This window comes from Ambystoma mexicanum, chromosome 6q, assembly GCF_040938575.1.
Source record: "Ambystoma mexicanum isolate Mex_15411 chromosome 6q, UKY_AmexF1_1, whole genome shotgun sequence".
Taxonomy (NCBI): domain Eukaryota; kingdom Metazoa; phylum Chordata; class Amphibia; order Caudata; family Ambystomatidae; genus Ambystoma; species Ambystoma mexicanum.
In genome coordinates this window covers 1,473,698,321-1,473,719,032 of record NC_090937.1, presented here as the reverse complement: position 1 = coordinate 1,473,719,032, position 20,712 = coordinate 1,473,698,321, and the positions used below count along the sequence as shown (strand labels likewise).

Below are 20,712 nucleotides of genomic sequence, written 5' to 3'. Positions count from 1 at the left end.
ACCATTCGTTATTAAAAACAACACTTCTATTAAACTCAAATAAAAACCACACGTTAAATATACTACAACTAACCAATTCACTTTGTACAGTAAGTCTCAAGGCAAGTACCCTGTGTTTGAATGAACCAGTGTTAGGCACAAAACACGTTACCACGAATACGATTGCGATCACTTTTTGACAGTTTGGTCTACTAAATAAACGCGTATCCGTGACATGAAACGCTACCGGGGCAAAAACACACTTAGCACCTGAGATACCCAGAGGGAGTTGGAGGCAAAAATCATAGGCAATATTTTGGTTAGGCAGGCAGAATCAAACACTCAGACAGGAGTTCAAAAGTCAAAGGGCCGGAGCCAGGGTTGAAAGACACCGGGGCCTGTTGCCGAAGATCACAGACAGTTCACGATTCCACGTAGCCAAAAGCACTTCGATATTGTCAATGTTCGGAAGCAAAAGTTATAAGAAGGAGGGAAGACAAGGGCAAGCCGTGGAAATGAAGAAAAGGGATTCACCCAGTTTCCTCAAGTAGAACACAGTACCTTGTTCCAATGGTGCAGCTGGTGCCCTGGCAGTTGTTCCTGTTGGTTTCCCACAGACCCACGATTCCTGGAGATTCGTTGTGAAGGAGGACGTCTGAAGGGGGTCTGCACCACACAGGGATGAAGCCGGCAGCAGCGACGAGGAATAAAAGGTGCGCTCCTTAAAAAAACAGGAGAGGCTCTTCAGGTGGCTATCCGGACCACTACACCAGTGTGCAGCGATTTCGACCAAGGAAGAGGATCCTCTGGCTGTAGAAGATGAGCTGGTTATCCCCACCAAGTTCAAGGGAAGAAGACTCCGGACTGGATCTTCTCTAAGTAGTTGAAGGGAAGATAGCCCAGGACTGCAGCAGGGCTTCACCTGGATGGGGTAGTTGCAGCAGCCGTCGTTCTCTTCGCTTCTCTTCGGTTCCTTGTAGTTCCAGTGGCGACTCTCTGACTTGTAGCCCAAGAGACCCGCCTTTTATGCGAAAAAACCCCATTCACACAACCTGGCTGTCAATCACCCAGCGGGGAGGGGGGAGGGGGGGTTTGTCCAGCCCGGACAACTACCCTGGCCAATCATGACAAAGTGCGACTTGGGTTTCCTAGGATACCCTGTGCAGGGAGTGACTACACCCCTCCCTCACATTCAGCCCACCTAGACACCCAGGCGCCTTGATGAGGGCTTCTGAGCAGAAGCCTGCCAAAAGACAGTGAACAAAGAAGGACTTTAACAAAAAGGAATGGCGAATAAACCCAACTGGAACCAAAAGAAAGTAGATTTGGTCAAGCGGGTTCATGTTCGAGGCTAATAATAGCCAAGAACAGTACCACGTTTATCTAATATAATCGCGGTAGAAAAGTTAGGGTAGACCACTGCCACCAACCAAGTCTAAATGTTAAAAGAGCGAAACAATGCTCTAGGAGGCACAGATAAAAAGGGATACGAATTAACCCTTGCCAGTTCTACATGCAAGATGGGGTGTACTGGATCTGTGGTAGATTGACTAAGTAAAGTTAATGGTAACTTTACCCTTTTCTGGGGGACGGTAGACGCCTCAGAAATGGAGTCGAGGGAAGTCTCGAAGATAACCCTGTGCTACGGCACTGAAGGTGCTGCGTGACACACAAAAAGAAGAGGGCTACTGAAGTGGTGTGCTTCAGAGTCCATAATCACAAAAACAGGTAGAAACATATAGCAAAACACAGGTAAGAGTGGGGGAAAAGCTCTCACTCTTACCAAGTGGAAAAAAAGGGAGGGAAATTAGCCATAGATGAGAATTCTCCCTAACAGGGTTTCCCGCCAGGATGACCACTCCACTATGCGAGTTACAGCTAGGCTGTATGAATGGGGGTCTTTTTGCATAAAAGCAGGGTCCAGAGGACTGGACGAGCAAGACGTTGCCACTGGAACTAAGAAGCCGAAGAGGAGAGAAGCCAAATACATCTGCACCAACTGAACCACCGGTGAAGCCCTGCTGCAGCGTCTCACCACTTTTCTCCACACACCGAGAGAAGATCTTCATCTGCAAGAGCCTTCTTCCCTTGAGCTGGTGGGGCCAACCAGTTTGTCAATCACCTTCCAGGACCTGCATTGGTCCAATCGCCAGTGCCCTGCACTCGGAGACCGGATAGCCAGGCACCCGTCCACTCGGACCGCGATTTAAAGGAGCGTACCTTTTATTTCGTTTGGCAGCACCGCGGCTGGTTTCATCCCTGGGCAGTGCAGTAACTCGAACCTTCCTCCATGACGAGTCTCCCTCTTCTTCTGCAGGATCTCCCGAACAGCAGGAACAACCACCACCGCAGGAGCCTCTTCTACATTTTAAGGTACTTTGTTCCGCCAGGCCTCCATTTTCGTTTGGTAGCGCTAGAGGCGTTTTAAATCCTTTACCTACCTGTTGGGTTGGCCGCCTCTATCCTCTAACATTGTCTTTCACCTTCTGCAACTGACCTTTCGAATCGTTTAACAAAGAATTGACTGCAGCTACAATAACATTTTGCTCCTGGGCACTTTGCCCTGTACCACTAACTCTGGCACAGGCCTATTGACTCTGGCTGAATCTGTTATAACTGCCGTCTCTAGATTGCTTCTCAACTAGAAATGTGTTGGCGCACCTAACTCTTATAACCACCTTTTCCTTCCCACTTTTAAAACTTGTGAAGTGCCATTTTGCTCGGTTTTCACCGAAGTATTGTACATGCTAAAGTACTGCCTTGTCTAAACTTGTTCACAAACTTATTGGGAAGTGTTGCTAGGGTGCCTAAGAGTATATTCCTGTATAACTTGTTCTTTCCCTCCCTTGTGAGAAATTGCTAGAGGGCCATTTGTGTTTGGTTTTCACTGTGCCGTTTTGCTCCGTTTTCACTCTTGCTCAAACTTGTCTACAATTTAATCAGGGAGTTGTTTACGCTTTTCTTGACTGACTAACTTGCTTTAATAACTGCGATTTATGTGTTGAACTAGCAGTGTGTAAAATAAGGCAATGCATTACTTACCGTAAAAGCATTTCTGATGGTTGTATCTGCTTAGATTCACATGCTGTGGATAGTCCGACATCCAGTGGTCACTGCGGAGTATTGCATTTTGTTTTTCGTAGTTGAAAAGGGGACGTCGACAAGGCGTGTCTGTAACACTATCCCTATAGTGATGTGCGTTGTACCCACAATCCCTCACGCGTCGAGGTCCCTCTGTTTGTATTTTTTCTGCCCTGAGGGAGCCTTCTATACGTGAGTGAGTACAGAAAAGAGAGAGATGGAGAAAGGTGTCTATGTTCCTTCCATCCGAGTGGGGAGGAAGGGTGGGCACATGTAAATCTAAGCAGATACAACCATCAGAAATGCTTTTACGGTAAGTAATGCATTGTCTTCTGATGTTTGTTAATCTGCTTAGAATCACATGCTGTGCATAGACTAGCGAGCAGTACCCGGAGTTGGCGGTGGGTTATGAGAAGGAACAGTAGAGAAAAGATGTCTTAATACTGCCTGTCCCACCTGGGAGTCACATCTAGAGTGTGCATCTAGACAGTAATGTTTTGTAAAGGTGTGCACAGAACTCCAGGTTGCCACTTTGCAGATGGACTCAAGGGGAACATTTGCAATGAAAGCTATGGAAGCCCCTGTGCCTCGAGTGGAGTCTGCTCTTGGCTTGAAGGGTAGTTCTCTCTTAGCAAGAGTGTAACAGAGTGATGCATTGAACAATCCATCTAGATATAGTGGATTTTGAAACTGCATCTCCTTCTCTTCCTGCTGCCACCGAGACAAAGAACTGATTAGTCTTTCTCAGTGGTCTGGTTCTTTCCATGTAGAACATGACAGCTCTGCGCACATCTAGTGTATGCAGACTTTTTTCTCCCGAATTGGAAGGGTTTTGAAAGAACGTTGGTAGTTCTATTGACTGGTTTACATGGAATTTTGAGATGAATTTCGGTGCAAACCTTGGGTGCGTGCGTAGAACCACTTTATCTTTGTGAATTGCTACAAAGGGGTCTAAAACAGAAAGAGCCTGTAGTTCACTTACTCTCCTAATGGAGGTGATAGCTATTAGGAAAGCGGTCTTAAGAGTGAGGTCTTTAAGAGTTGCTTTGTGCATGGGTTCAAAGGGTGAGCCCATGAGTTTGGTTAAGTACCACATTCAGGTCCCAGCCGGGAGCTGGGTTTGCTATCGGAGGGTGTATTCTCTTTACTCCCTCCATGAAGGCTTTGATAACTGGGACTTTCCACCACAACACTTTAAGCTGGTAAGTGGTGTATGCAGAAAGTGCCACTAGGTGGACTTTAATGGAATTGAACACTAGACCCGGGTCCAGTAAATGGGTCAGGTATAGGACAATGTGCGTGGGGGAGCAGTCAACTGGGTCGATGCTTCTTCCTCTACACCAGATGACAAATCTCGTCCATTTGATAGAATAACAGTGACGAGTGTTAGGTTTTCTAGCCTCCCTGAGGATGTCCATGCATCTCTGCGGGAGTTGCAAGTGTCCAAACTCTATGATCTCAGGAGCCAGGCTGCTAAATTCATGGTCTGAGGGCATGGATGCAGTGTCCTGCCCTTGTCCTGTGACAGCATGTTGTGCGGGCAGGGAAGTTTCACTGGGGGAGATAGAGACATCTCCATCAAGTGAGCGAACCATGGCTGCCGGGCACACTAGTATCATGGTAACTTGTTCCTGGTGCATCTTGTGCACAATCTTGTTGAGAAGGGGAGTCGGGGTAAAGGCGTAAACAAATTTCCCTGACCATAGAATCGATAGACCGTTCCCCTTGGATTGGTTCTGGGGGTACCTGGAGGCGTAATCTTGGCATTGTGAGTTCTCCAGAGTTGCGAACAGGTCTTTTTCTGGGAATCCCCATTGTGTGAAGACGTCGAGAACGATGTCTTCGTGCAACTGCCATTCGTACTCTGAGGGCAGAGCGAAGTCTCTGCTGAGTTTGTCTGCTAGCAGATTGAGTTCCCCTGGTACATGTTGCGACAGTAGGAACATGTTGTGTTTGAGAGCCCACTTCCAGATATTCTGGGACAGCTTAGACAGTCCTGGAGAGTGGGTGCCCCCTTGCTTGTTGAGGTAGTACATGGCTGTGGTGCTATCTGTAAGGACCATCACTGTCTTCCCTTGTAGGTGTTCCTGGAATGCTTTTAGTGCCTTGAACACGGCCAGTAGCTCCAGTAGGTTTATGTGCTTGGATGCTACGCTCGGAATCCACACTCCGTGAGCAGTCTGATGGGATAGGTGAGCCCCCCATCCTGTGAGGGATGCGTCTGTGGTTAGAGTGGCTTCCACTGCGGGTGTGGCAAAGGGTTTCCCTCTTACCAGGTTTTCCTTTGTCCACCACCGTAGCGAGAGAACCAAGGCCTGCAAGACCACCACTAGGTCGTCCCATTGTCCGCTGGCCTGACACCACTGGCTGTTGAGCCACTCTTGCATTGGGCGCATGCACAGGCGCGCCTGAGGTACCAAATAAAAACATGACGCTATCATTCCTAGCAAGCGCATCGCTTTGCGTACCGTCACCTCCCGACCTGCCACATATTGGGGGATCTGAAACAGCATGTTTTGGACCCTCCCGGAGGGGAAGACGAGGCCGTCCTTTGTTCGAATTAGAGCCCCTAGGAATGGTTTGACTTGGCTGGGGTCTAAGCTGGACTTCTTCTCGTTGATGTTCAGTTGGAACAAAAGGTCTACAGTCTTTTGGGTGTTTGAGAAGCATGTCTCGTAAGAATCCCCTGTTATGAGCCAGTCGTCGAGATAAGGGTATACTGGGATGGATAACCTGTGCAGGTGGGCCGCTGCCAGTACTTTCGTGAATACCCTTGGTGCAGATGCTATGCCGGAGGGTAGCACTCTGAACTGGTAGTGTTTGCCCTCTATCATGAACCTGAGGTATTTTCTGTGCGCTGTCAACATTAAAATATGAAAGTATGCATCTTTCATGTCCAGTGTTGTCATGTAATCTCCCTGTGATAGCAGTGGGATCACTTCCTGTAAGGTCACCATACAAAACTTTTGGGGTTTGACAAACTTGTTCGCTGGGCGAAGATCTAATACAGGGCACATGGTTAGATCATTTTTGGGTACAAGGAATTACACTGAATAAATACCTTCCGTTACCTGAGATAGAGGCACAACCTCTATAGCTCCTTTTTCCAGTAGCTGGTCCACTTCTTGGAGAAGGATGGCGAGGTGTTCTGGTGTCATGCGTCGTACCCTCGGGGGTCTGTATGTTGGGGAACTGTTGAACTCTATACAGTAGCCGCGGGCTACGGTGGATAGTACCCAGCGGTCTGATGTTATTCCCTCCCATGCTGGAAGAAAGGATGTTAACCGGCCCCCGACCGGCGATGCATGGGAGGGGACCCGAATCTTTGAGTCACTTGGTGTTGTTGGTGGCTTGGGAGCCTCTAGGGGTGGAACCCCGGCCTCTCCCCTTGCCCCAGCGTTGACCTCTCTGATTGTACTGGCCACTATTACTTTGGTAGTTGTTGGCAGAATATTGAAGTTGTTGATTCTGTTGCTGGCGTTGGCCATGAAAAGAACGCTTGTTGCCAAATCCCCATCTGTTAGGGGGCTTTGAGATTTGGTCCAAGGTCTTTATGGTATCAAATTCTTTTTTTTGCTTTTTCCAGTGCGTCGTCCACTGCCTTTCCAAAGAGGTTAGACTCTTCAATAGGCTTGTTAATGAGCGCTGCTTGCGTTTCCGCCTTAAACCCGGAATTGCAAAGCCAGACGTGGCGCTTCAGCAGAATTCCCTGTACCAAAGAGCGGCCAGCTGTTTCCGCTGCATCGAGGGTATTCTTAACGATGCATTGGTTGACCAGAGACCCTTCATTAACTGTAGCCAGCAATCTAGTTTTTAGGGGTTCAGGGACTTCCTCGATGTCCTGCTTAAGCTTTCCCCATTGCGCATCAGCATAGCTTGCCAGCAATGTGTTATTATTGGCAATTCTAGTTGAGAACGCTGCCGAGGTGGTAATTCTTTTGGCTAGGGCATAAAGCTTTTTCCCCTCTTTATCCGGGGGTGCCTCGCTGGTAGACAGTGGAACCCCAGCCATTTTCCTAGTGTCAGTCACCACTAAGGAGTCCGGGATTGAGTGACCCTTAATATATAGTGGGTCTGATTGAGAGGGTGAGAACAATTTTTCGATTCTTGGATTAACCCCTCTTACTAGTGCAGGGGTGGTCAGTGAAGGGTTGATTCGTCTCTTAACAGAGGCGAGTATTGGAATTGTTTGGCTGGTGGGGGGTTTTTCTTTGATAATCCTTTCCACAAAGTCAGTGTCTGGGGTGACCACCCCAGTTTCGACCTCAAAATGTGCTGCTGCCGCCTTCCTCAGCAGCGCGTTAAAGGTGGGCTGATCGTCAACAGGCAAAGGGTTCCTAACTGGTGTGGTCTGAGGAGACCTGATGTCTATAATGTCTGACTCTGTAGACCCTGATGGTGACTGCCAGGGATTTGGGTCACCCTCACCTGGGTCTTCTTCGTACCCTTCCTCACTTATGTTAGTGTCCTCATGGAAGCCTTCTCCCTCTTGTTGGTTTTCATCATTAATGAACTCCTCTCCTTCCTGGAAGTGAGTGTCCTCTTCGGTGAGGTCGTAAGAGTTCATATCCTCCTGAAAGGGGTTATAGAACAACTTCGGGTATTTAGCCCTTGGACTTTCTAGGAGTACCTCCCTAGGTCTTTTAGGTGTCCTAATTTCTGGAATGGCCATGAATCTGGCTAATTTGTCTATACAGGACTGGAACTTCTCTAAGGTCCACTGGGGTAGGACAAAGCGGTCTGGGAGTGAAAAAGGAGTTTCTTCTCCTTGTATTTGCCTAGATCTGTCCCATAGCGACGAAGATAAGGTGCCTTTGCCTTCTGAGAAGTGTTCTGGCAGGCTAGGGCTTTCCGTCGACGGTGGGAGCTGTCCCAGCCTACTTTCCGGCGCCTTTGGCATTTCTTTGGCCTTGTGCACGGTTTTCGGTGTATCACTAGCCGTCCATCTCTGGCCGTCCTTAGAAGATATACGGGCGAGGCTTTCGGCGATCATTCTGTCTGCCGAGGGATCGCTCGCCGTCGCGCTAGGTACTGTCGAGTCTTTACTGGCAACGTGCGCACTCTTACGAGGCGTGTCGCCGCCTGAGGGTTTGGGGTTAGCGCCCTAATTTCCAGAGGGCCCGGTCGCCTGTCACGGTGGCGGGGAGGGCTGGCGACCCTTACGGTCGGCGGAAGACGCCGGTGGGCCCGGCGCCTCCGTTGGCGCTATGGCTGCCTGTGTCTACGACAAATGCGTGCCGTGGGGTATGTGTTTATGAGATTTCTTGTGTGCTTCCTTGTCGCCGGGGTGTTCATCCCCATAAACTGGGCGTGAGCCGGGCTTGCCGGGGACGGACGAAGAGGAGCGCAAACGCTCCCTCGAGAGGTCTACAACCTCCGTTACGGAGGTCGTGTAATCACTGTCCTTGTGACATTCGGCGGCGGTGGACGAGGAATCGGACCTAGACATGGCGTAGGCGGCCCACCTTTTGACCGTGCGGTCCTTTATCGTTTTGGGCTTAAGTAACTTACAGGCCGCACAGTCGTCCTCCTTATGATCGAGGGGCAAGCAACGGTTGCACCATTTGTGCTTGTCCTTCCAGGTATATTTGCCTTTGCAAAGTGGGCAAAACCTAAAGGGCGTCCTCTCCATAGCTGAGGGCAAGAAGTGTGATTACGACCTCGAAAGAGAGGGAGGGGAAAGAGAAAGGCATTCTCGGAGTGAAAAGAAAAGATCACACAACCCCACTCTCCCTACTGTGTAAGGCCGGCGAGGCCAGGCCACGTGTTCGGCGACGCCGAAGGATCTCCTCCACTCATCCTTCCGTCGATGATCTAGATCGGCGGGGAAACAGCTTGCAGCTTCGTCGAGGGAGGGATCTATGTGTTAGATATTAATAATAATAAACGACCAAGGGTCGAAGGAATAATTTGGCAATGTCTCTCGAGGAGCTCCGCATAAAGGCGACCAGTAACTGGGCGGAAAAAAACAATCTGAGGGACCTCGACTCGTGAGGGATTGTGGGTACAACGCACGTCACTATAGGGATAGTGTTGCAGACACGCCTTGTCGACGTCCCCTTTTCGACTACGAAAAACAAAATGCAATACTCCGCAGTGACCACTGGATGTCGAACTATGCACAGCATGTGATTCTAAGCAGATTAACAAACATCAGAAATATATATATTCTTTTTAATACAAAGCTTTGGTCAGTGTTTCCTTGTACCATTGGATTGTAGTCCTATTGTGTAAACCCAGAATACTGCTTATCTCCCTCTTGAGATAAGTCTTACTGCTTAGCCACAGCTACCAACTAAATCTTTGTGGTACAGACTGATACCAAAGGGGATTTATTGCTCATACCTGTTGTCTTAATCTTCTGTAGTGCGCCCTAAGGGAACTGCACAGGATTCTGCCTAAAAAAGTCCAAGGTAAAGTGGCAATGGTGAGGCATTTTGACAGGAATTCCTATCCTTCACTTGCGAGCAGCAATGAAAAGGGTGGAGCCAAAGGTCCAGGGATCGACATGTTAAGGAATCCATGGTCAGTTTGAAGAACATTGACTCCTAATTGGCTCAAGACCTCTGTGGTCATTAAGATATTTCCTTATCTGTTGCTGCAAATTTTTGTAAATAAAGCGAAGTATATAAAGGCAGCTATATAAATACCAACCAAGTAGGATGCCACTTTTTCAAATAGCATACGCTATGCATCAAATTACTTAAACGAAATCAATAGGTAAGCATTACAAAAAAACAGTCATTTCAACTAGTTTTGTAACATAGCAATACATTAGGGTAGTGGTCCATACGATTCACAGGCAACTGGCAAACGAACTGTAGCCTGGATAGCAACAGGAAAAATGTCAAGTTGCAAGCTACTAGCCTAGCATAAACGTTACTCATCCAGTTCTTCACATGGACAAAGCACACTATTTCTTGCTTGCCAAGAGAGAATGATCACATTCCAATGCCTATAAACAGGCACAACTTGTATTGCCTGTTATATTGATTTACAATTGAATAAACTAAACCTGTACAAGTATAAAGGGATAGTATCCGAGTCCACACTGTAATAACCAGATTAAGATTTGATTCAACAACAGTAGAGGTTAGAAAAACGCTATTTAGTGGGGTTGGAACCCCTTGAGAGAAGAAATTATGTAAACACATTGAAGAAGAAAAGCAATTGATGTAAATCTCAAGAATGAACTAGATATACATACAGGCAACTCATCTTTTTGGTTCCATACTCCTGTGCACTGTCTCTGTTCAATCACTGCTTTGATATTAATGAGAGCTGGAAGTGCAACACAGCCTGCAGAGAAACTGAACAAGTAAACAGATGAATGTAATTAAATCAACTGTATGTGTTTGGTGCATTTTAATTCTTAAATGCTTTAAATCACTAACACAAAAGACTTCCTACTTAAGGGAACATATTTTACGTTTGAAGCAATACAAAGATTTCTTATAGTTTTACTTGCTAGCATTTAACAAGGTTTAATTGGGTTCTAAGGCTACCCAGCGACTGAGTAGACACAAGCACAACCAAATACCCACATCCTGCCAACATGTCACTTACAAATAAAACCAAGGCCAAAACTGAGCGCATCATGAAGATCAGACACTAAAACTGGAATAAAAGCAAACTACATGATCACTTATTAGGGTAATAAATAAAAAAAGGAGAACACTCCAGTTGAGCAGATGCCATTCAATACCTTTAAAATGCTCATATTTACTGCTTTTTCTTGAGACGAGTCAGCAGACTGTTATAAATTCTGTAAATCAAAACAGGAGGGGCAACACTAAAGAAACATCAGGATCGCGCTGCAAACATTACCCATAGTCAAAATGGGACCTGCTATTGTCCTTTTGTTCCAATTATTGAGACAAACAAAAGCATGCACGTTGATCTTTTAAAACATCTAATAACTTCAAGTTATCTTCAAAGATGCCTTGTGTTCAGTATTAATTTCACATTTTCTTGACAAAACCATACACCCTTTTAACAATGACCTGTTCATAACTTTAACCTGCATATAAGTCGTCGGTGATTCAAATAACAGAGCATTTCATTTGACTACATCTAAAATATATTGTACTTTTCCGTTCGTTGGTTTGTCCTAAAAAGCACATTAGGGCAACACAATTTTGAACTGTCTGAAACACTGCCATTTCTTTTTCGTAATGACGGTGCACGTCATGTTGCAATGATGTGCATATATGAAAGTAACCATTTTCAGAATAGTAGACATTAACATATGTTCCTAAAATTTGCAGCTACCTCTGTAATTTTGCTTTGCCAAATGTAAACATAAAAAAGACAAGATATTCTTGGATTCTTAAATATGCCATTATACAACTCTTCTCATATTTAGGCTTTCTGTATGAAAGTGTGTCTTACTTTTTAATTACAGAATGTAGAGAGGAAGGCAATAGCATAAACAAAATATAAATATTGGTGTAGTTATATACAAAAATGCTCATTCCAAGTTATAAATGTCAGTTTCTGTTGTATATGCCTTGCCTGGGTGAGCAGGAATGTTGTGATGCCATGTGGAGTGTTGATGTCTGAGTTCTAGAATGTGTGAGTGAAGGTTCCAGCCCTGGTCAGTTGGTGAACCCCCCTGCCTGGGTGATGGGCTGCCAGTGTTAGTGTCCTTTATGTAACTTAAATGTAAATTAAATGACTGCCTGTAAAGACACCTGTGAAGCTGTTAATAAACCTGGCGAGTCAACCATAAGAAGGCTAGGAGTTGCTTCTTAACAATGTCGACGAGTCGGTCTTGAAGAATCTGCACTGGAAACCTGCTGCAGGGGGTGCAGGAAGTAAGGATAAGGACTACGCTGCCCCCACACCAAGTAAGGCCAATCACCAAGGGCGGGAAGGAGGAAGGATAAAAACAGTGCCCTGTATCTATGGACTAAGGCAAATACTCCTTATATCAGGAGGGACAATCTGGCAGAGATATCCACGGGCTGAAGTGGCAGTATGCAGGAAGAGAGAGCTATCCAGGGGCTGGAGAGGAAAACATGGAAGCAAGGTAGCTGTGGTGATGCTCTGCACATCCGTGCAAAGAAGGCTATCCAAATAATAGCTGTGCCCATTAAAGCAGGGAAGAGTGCTGCCCTCGCGTAGTTGAGCTGGCTAAAGTTGTCTCAGCTGGTTAAGAGGCTGGTCCGCATGAGAAAGGGAAGTGCAGTAGAGGCGACCCTCATGTATATATGGACCTTCCCGGCAGCAGTAGAAGTATGGAACTGAAGTTTAGATCTGCTAACTATAAGAGGAAGGTGTCAGATGGACATTATACTGTTCATTCAGGTGCACGGTGACGTTACATGGCACTGTGAAGGGTATTGTGTTTCAGTACCAATTGCTAATGAGACTTCGTAACGAGAACCTCCAATGTCGGGAGCTGATTGTGACCGTTGGGCTCTCGGAGCTCTGCACAGCTCTGCGGTCTGTTTGTGACTGGTGACGTCACACTAGTGGGTGATGGTGTTGGTGAAGGAGAGGAACTGGGCAGCGTCCAACTTATGTTATATGGAGCCATGGAGATTCGGGTACTGCGACACACTGTCCAACGGAAGGCTTTGGGATCCAAAGGAAAAGGCAGACCCTGCGTATTGTTAGAGCCGGAAGGGGATAGTCTCCGGTTTAGAGTAAAGGACCTGTGATAAATTGAAATGTGTCTGGAAGGGAAGCATGTTATGAAATAACGTGACGCCGTCACGTTAAATCTCATTCACGTCTATGTCCATCCGGAAGGGAAACGCTGAGTGGTATCCGGATAGGACGTGCGGATGTGCTGTGTGCACGACCAACATTTCCACTAGTCATCGGGGAAGTGCCAACATGTTTTATGTGTTGGATTGGATATTAGTAGTCCGGGAACCTGTAAGAGAGAGGAGGAGACCATTATACGGCATGGGACAGATCGGTGTTGTGTGGAACTTGGCAAGACGGTGACTTTTGCATGCAGGAAAAGTAATATCTATCCTAATATGATATTGTTCTTGTGTGTTGTGTCTCCAATAATAGAGATTTATTTTTGCTTATGCAAATGCATTTCGGTTTAGCATCTCGAGTTTGGGTATGTGTGTTTGGGGTATGGATTCCTATACACGATGATTTGTGAGTGGTGTGGATTTTGTTTGAAGAGTAAAGTTAACCTCTGAGGAATTGCAGCATAGAGCCTGTAATAGACTAAGGACATATAGAGGCATTTTGTAGGGCATTGTGTGAAAGTGGTTTGGTTATTGATGAAAGTAGATATAACCAAATTTGAGGAATTCCAGGTAAGGCCAAGGACTGACTAAGGACACTTGTGATGTAGTAGTAGGGCACAGTAGTTTGTTGATGCAACATGGACTTTTAGGGTGGGACTTGGTTAGGGTCTTATACCTTATACTCATGGACTCTTAGGTTTTTGCAGTCATTTATGCTTGACAATTACAATATGGTTTTGGAATGGGTCTCCTAACATATGGATGCAGTGCCTAGAATTACCAGTTTGAGGAATTTCAGTGGTTAAGTCACATATCCGTGACATGGTCTTTTAAGATTGGGTATGCGCTCGTCATTTGTCATGGTTAAATTGACACGCAATTGTGTTATGTGATGGACGGTTGGGTTTGGTATGGGTGGGAGTGGTTATGAGTGCCTTCAATCCTGGTCGTGGATGGTGCTTATATACATGTTAGGAGCATAGTTTGGCTGATGGCGAGTGTGCCTGGCTGACATGTTTGACCTACTATATGCTGAGATGGGTTATGATCTCAGCATTGTTTTAAGTATGGTATGGGTGCGTCTGTGGTAGGGGCTTACATGGGTTAGCGGTATACGTTGGATTGTGGTGGTAGAGCCACCACTTCTGTGTGGAAGTGTCTGCAATAATTAAGATGCATGGTGAGGTCAAGTATATTTGTGCATGGTGGTAGCGCCACCATTACAGTGAGGGCGTGACAGTGTTTATAGTAATGCAGGGTTAATAGCTATTCTGAGTGGTAGTAACTCCATCCAGACAAGGTGCGACTGCGAGTACAGTCCTGCTTGAGTTATAGCTATTGTGCTGGGCGGTAGCGCACCCAGTTGGTTGGGGTGTGACTGTATTACAGTCACACATGGGTAAAGAGGTATGTGTGCGGGTGGTAGCGCCCCGGTGTTTGTAGGAGCATGTCTGTTGGTGATGGGCATGAAAGGTCACATGTACTTCTATCTTGTGGTCGTGTACCACTAATGTTTTTCTTCTACTGCGCGCAGGCTGTTTGTCCTGGCTGCACTGCGTGCCTAATGAAGACTCGCTCCATCTTTCAGGGTCCTGAGTGTGCCTGTATTTAGTTGTTGGTCTCGATGTGCCTGACCAGTGCACTGGGATAAGATAGAGTGTTTGAGCACATGCGGTGTGCCTGCCCTGGTCATACGAGTCTGGTTAGAAAAAACAGCCACCATATAAATCTTGCTGCAGCCCTATTAACAGTACCAAGTTGCCAGCAAATGCTAGTCATAAAATAGGATTCTCGCCTAATGTGGGTGGAAATGTTCTGCCCGAATTAAAGGCTTTGTCAATATCCACCATGTAAAAATTAAATGGAAGAGGTGCTAGGACACATTCTTGCTTTAATCAATGGTAGTTTCCAATGGTCTGGACAACTTCAATCCAATCAGACGCTGACATTTCGTTCTCGCATACAGAAGTTTATAATCTTTTTGACTAGGCCAGGATCGATTGCCCAATGCCATCACTTCCTCAACCTGTGTTCTCCATTCACCCTATCAAACCTTGAAGAATAATCTGAAAATACGGCTTAAAGGGGAATTGCACCTTTCCTCAATGCCTGCAGCCCCAAAAACCTTTCACTAAAGCAATCATGCAGAGTGGAAATTCAATATATAAAAAAGGATTAATCTTAGGCTGTTTTACACAAGTTAGCAATGGCTGAGCAGCCAGGCTTAGTCTAAGGAGGGAGAAGGGCTGTAGTGAGGCACACAGTACTTAGAGCATACAATCCGTTCAAAGAAACACTGACACACTAGCAGTTATATAATAGTAATTGTATATAAACTAAGGCTTTTAGAAATAAGTCCTGTAAGTACTATTCACACAGTAATATCACAGTAGAATAAAAGGTAGCACACTGTAAATCAAATGTGAAGGAACACAAAAGTGGAACAAAACTACTGATACTAATAATCAAATTTAGATCAACTTTTGCAAATTGAACTAACCCCTGCCCAGTTAATCTTCAAAAGTCTTCCCTATACTAAATGAGTCTCACAGAGACGGGGGGGGGGGGGGGGGGGACGGCACTCTGGGACCATTGACCATGGACTGAGGAGGAAAGAGGCAGGTAAGCCGCAGACAGAGCAGAGTCTATGAAGGTTTCTTCAAGTGTGCAAGTAAGTAATAGGAAAAGGAATATCTGTACCACTTCGTGCATAGCTTGTTTTTATATGGTGCAAATCCATCAATCCATCAAACTGGTCACTGTGCATCTATTCAATGGAAAATGAATGTGATCGATCGGTTATGAAAAGCTTTAAAACGTATTAATTTATGAATCGTTGGTTGGGTTTGACAGCCATTTTGCAATTTTTGGGCAGAGGGAACCAAACCAAGAAATATATTGGGAAGTTTCACACTGATAAGTCAACTGTGTCAAAATGATAGTAATACAGTTTTTTTCGCAAAAGTCAGTGGTTCACAGGTTTCACCTTAACTATAGGGCAGGCATCACCACACTATTACATAGAGCAGGATTAGCGATAATGACCTTGTATTGATGGTTAAGCTGCTTTCTCATATGGAAAAGCAAATTTGGGTGTCTTGCAACTTTGATGCAGTCCAACAATTCTGCACGAAATGTTAAAAACAAAAACAACCCAACTTCGAGTTTCATAAAAATGTATAGTGCCATTTTGTGAAGAAGGGGAGGTGAGATGTAAAATGGTTAGGACAATTTTCATATGCTATGTATGTTTTTCTAAAGTCCAACTGTGGTTTTCCTTTGTAAGACTTCTCTCTTGATATTAGGGACCCAACTCTTAATATAGGCCTGTACTACACACGTCAGTAGAGTGACTGAGCAGCCAGGCTCATTTTAGGAGAAAGTTATGTGAGCTGTACAGCAGTACAAAGAAATTAGTACACCCAGAGACCCAAGAAAACACATTAATATTTATATATACACAAGTCCCACAAGCAAATGTAAAATTCAGCAACTAACAATAACATTGAATTGGAAATGGAATCAAATTATTAAAAGGAATAATACAGGTGAGCAACTTTTCATATAGCTTTCACTTCCAGCACACAGAGCGACTTTAGTTAGGATCAGTAAAACACTTATATGTTTTACCTTTGCAACATTGAGTTTAGAGGTAAATAAAGGTTAGACAGGACACAGATAGCAACTGTTAAATAACAATGTACACTATCCAAGAGGGATTTAGGCAGTCTGTTTCTTAACTAAAATAGTGTTCACAATTCACGTTTAAGGATGAACCAGCATTGCCAACGCCAGTAGGATCAAGAAGATGGACCTTTGGGAAACCAGCAAAGCCACAGTCAAATGAACAGCAACAGTTCTGATGAAAATCTTCAAAAGGAAAGTAAAGTAACCAGTCAGTTGTTCTTGAGGAAAATACAGTAGCTCAAGGGTAGCCTTCCTGATAGGACACAGGCTAGAAGGCCTGTACAGTGGAGTTGAGGTCAACTCCCAACTGAAGAAAAATCACTCCCAAAACAAAGGAGCATCGGAAAGGACTTAACATAAGTACAACCCAAGCCCCACAGTACCTGAAGAGTGAAGTTGAAAATGTAGCTGGTCGCCTTGTGGATGCAATGATGAAGACCCCGATTATTGTGCCTTGGTTGTGATGAAGGGGTGAGGGGGGACCTTTGCTGGGCTTCTGCGGCAGCACTCGAGAGAAGGGGTCAGCAGCAAAGGCTTCAGTTCACTCCAGTGGCTCTTTGTGGTTTTGGTGCCTTTTTCTTAGCACCAACAAGAAACTAACATCGCTGGTTGGATTAGCTTCGATTACTCGGTCTTGAACTCTGGTGAGGGGACATTTGGGTCCCACCAGTCCAAGGGAGGAGGTCGTCCTTGGTGCAGCTTCCCAGTCAAGATGAAAATGGGCCAGCACAGCTGCAGGGCTTCACCAGTGTTTCCGCGTTAGTTGAAGGTGCTGCTGGCGTATCTGCTTATCTTCTGCTTCGGATTCCTTGTTCCAGTGGTTGACACTGCCTGTAGTCCAAAAATCCTCACATTGTATGCTGGAACTCATTCATTCACTCCCGTGGAGCTGTAAATCACCTGGCGGATGGCTGTCCTTCATGACAGCCAACCGCCCAGTTAGAACTGGTTTTCAGCCAGGCACATCTACAGACAATGGACAGTGAAGTTTCAGGGCCCTCACTCACTTCCTGCCTTCCCAGACACACTTGAACCTGGGCGGGCTTCAGGGGTGTAGCCTGCCAAAGCAAAACTCACAAAGGACTCGAATCTACATGAAACTATAGGAGAGCCCAGAAGGAACCGACAAACTAAAAATGGTAAAAAAAAAACAGAGTGGTACATTTCACTGTGGTACGTAACACCAAAAAACAGCTGAAATATTAATGAAATATATATGGGGTAGTGGGGTTAAAATGAGTTGGGATGGTGTTGGGTTGGTGTTATAAGGGTGGAAAAACAGGGGGCAAGGATGGGTGGGCCACATATATATATTTTTGATTCTATGTTTGTCGGTATAATGGCTTTGATGAAATGTACCACTCTGTAATCGAGGTCGGTAAAATCACATGCAACCGAAAAAAGAAGACAGGGCTATTTTGTGGAAATGGTCACCCATGGGTGCTTTACTGCAGCTGAGAAATCATGCTAGTAACCTGCACAAAAAGGTAGTAAACGTAACCACTACCACCAGCCATTTAAGTTTGTAAATCAATGTAACAAAAAGTTACATGAGTAGTAGGAGGAGTTACAATGTAACCCTCAGCACCCCACATAAGGTGGCGTGTGCTAGACCCACAAAAGTAAAGGTAAGATAAAGGAAATTATAGCTCTCACAAGAGAATGTAATTAAACATAAGGAGAAGCCTAATGGATTTCTCAGTGACACTGCACAAGATGCTGAGTGTCAGTGTCAAAAGCAGATGCCAGTCTTAACATGTGGAGGTAACCAAAACTACAAAAAAGCAGTAAAATAAAAACCCAGTCAGAGGAAAAAGAATGAGTGAGTGGTAAAAAGTGCAACTCATGCAGGAGATTAAAATAAAAAAGGCCAGAGTCCAGCAAAAGTCCTAAAGGGAATTAGCACACAAACTTAAAATTCTCCCTAACACCATACCAAACACTGACAAAACTTCTGTAGCAAATAAGTCCAAACGGATGGGCTGGATGAATGTGTCTGGTCTCAAAATCATGCATTCACAAATTAGGTGAAAATGTGTCCAGCTTTGTTCCAAATATGAAAAAACAAGCAAAAATCTAGTGTAATATTTGGGTTTGCGTGTATACATTTTTCCTAGAATCCGAATTTGCAAAGTATTTGTGAACAGTAGACATTTTTGGGAGCACACATTTTGCAACAAAACTGACTCCTAGCCCTCACCTTACCTAGGGCTGCAGGGATCCCAGAGGGGCGAAGAATTGGCGATCTAACAGATTTCCTGACCCGGAGTTGGATTTCAGACGTGTTTCACTGACCCAAAGGAGTACAATGCAGCCCACAGTGTGACCCCCCCCCCTCCACAACCCATAGATACGTGAGAGTGAGAATTACAGAGGGGTACAATATGCCCCCTCCAAGCATGGACAAAGGCCAGAAAGAACGTTTTTCTTTGTCTGGTCGTAGCATTTCTGGTGGTATACTGCAACCCACTTGGCTGCCCCTGATGTACGTAAATTGCAGGGGGCTGGGGTCATTGCCAAGCACTTGGCAAATTAGCAGCAGCACATGTCCAGTGGCCCATGTACTCACAATATGGATAGTTGCTGGTGGGCCTGGCCATAGGTTAGGCCAAGTGGGCACTTTGGGGTATGGCGGAAGATCATTCAGACCGAGGAGCCTCTGGAGACAGACCGTAGCTAGTTGCCTTCAACATCACAATGGAGGTTAAGTGGCCGTCGGGCCTGGCTAAAAGCATAAGAGAGAACTATTTGACACTTTTATTAATACATTCATTGGTTTATAGCCAATGGCAGGTTGGAATGCCAGACCCACCAGTACAGATGCTGGATGTCATCTTGCATATTGTCTCATCTTCCGCTGTAGTTGCGACCATCTGCTGATGTGAAACTCTTGAACAGGCCTTGTTCTTATATCCTGAAGTCCGATATAAGCAGAATTCATGATGTCAGGCTCCCCTCAGTAGCGACATGTAGGTAAGGTCCGACAATGCAGGTCCCATTTGGAACATGCAGACCATGGAGAAAATGGGCTTTACTAGTGGCTGTGATCTGCAGAATTGGGCTTCTAGGAACACAAGAGCCTGCAATGGCACTAGTTACCATTTGCTGAAGTTGATGGAGAATCCCAGCTGGTGATGTGTGTAAAGTCTCTAAACTTGCACTTCTTGCACGGTCCTTTGTTGTCCCCAGCACCAGCCAGTCCTTCAGATACGGGTAGACACGATGGCCCCCCTGAGGTGCGAGACCACTGGCTGGAGTCAGGCAGTTTGTGAATATTCTGTGAGCTGGATGCAGGTCAAACAGATGGACTTCGAACTGATAGTGGCTTTATTTAAAACCCAAGTAATGAGGTATTTTCTGTGGGCTTTGTGGATTGGTATATGCAAGTAGGCATCCTGTAGTTTCAGCGATGCCAAATAGTCCTTTTACTGAAGGGAGACTATTTCTCAGAGTCGCCATCTTGCACTTTGGTTTCTTTATAAACTTATTTAGTTTTCTTAAGACCAAGTGTGTGTGTATATATATATATATATATATATATATATATATATATATATATATATATATATATATATATATATATATATATATATATATATATATATATGGGATACATTACTCACCGTAATCGTATTTCTGATGCTTGTATCTGCTTAGATTCACATGCTGTGCATAGGCCGACATCTAGTGGAAGCTGCGGAGTATTACAGTTTGTTTTTCGAAAGTCGAAAATGGGCGTCGACACAGGGCGTGCCAGTAATACTATCCCTAGTGTGACGTCCACTGTACCCATGATCCCTCACGCGTCTAGGATCCCCAGATTGTGTTTTTCCTGACATGAGGTAGCATGAGGAGTAGCGTGAGTACAGATATTCCAAGCAGATAGAAAGAAAGGTAAGACTACAAGCAACCATGCGCCTTCTCTCGGAGGGGAGGAAGGGTGGGTCGCATGTGAATCTAAGCAGATACAAGCATCAGAAATACGATTACGGTGAGTAATGTATCCCTTCTGAGGCTTGTGGAATCTGCTTAGATCACATGCTGTGCATAGATTAGCGAGCAGTACCAGAAGAAGGAGGTGGCATGTGAGAAGGGTCATGAGCAAACAGGTGTCTTAGAACCGCTTGTCCCACTTGTGTATCTGTCTTGGAATGAGTGTCAATGCAGTAATGCTGAGTAAAAGTGTGAATAGAGCTCCAAGTAGCCGCTTTGCAAATGGTGTCGAGGGGAACATTTGCAATGAAAGCCA

The 20,712-nt window shown here is 45.3% G+C and overlaps 1 protein-coding gene across 3 annotated transcripts in view; it reads right to left on the bottom strand.

Annotated features, from left to right (window-relative positions):
• RMND5A (required for meiotic nuclear division 5 homolog A) overlaps positions 1–20,712 on the bottom strand; it is a 683,833-nt gene that overhangs the window by 175,694 nt on the left and 487,427 nt on the right. For all 3 annotated transcript variants that reach the window (XR_011282312.1, XM_069632185.1, XM_069632186.1), the window contains one exon: positions 10,268–10,370. Coding sequence is in view for 2 of the 3 variants with exons in the window: in XM_069632185.1 (XP_069488286.1) it covers positions 10,268–10,370 (103 nt within the window). In the remaining variant the exon portion in view is untranslated. The remainder of the gene's footprint in view (positions 1–10,267; positions 10,371–20,712) is intronic.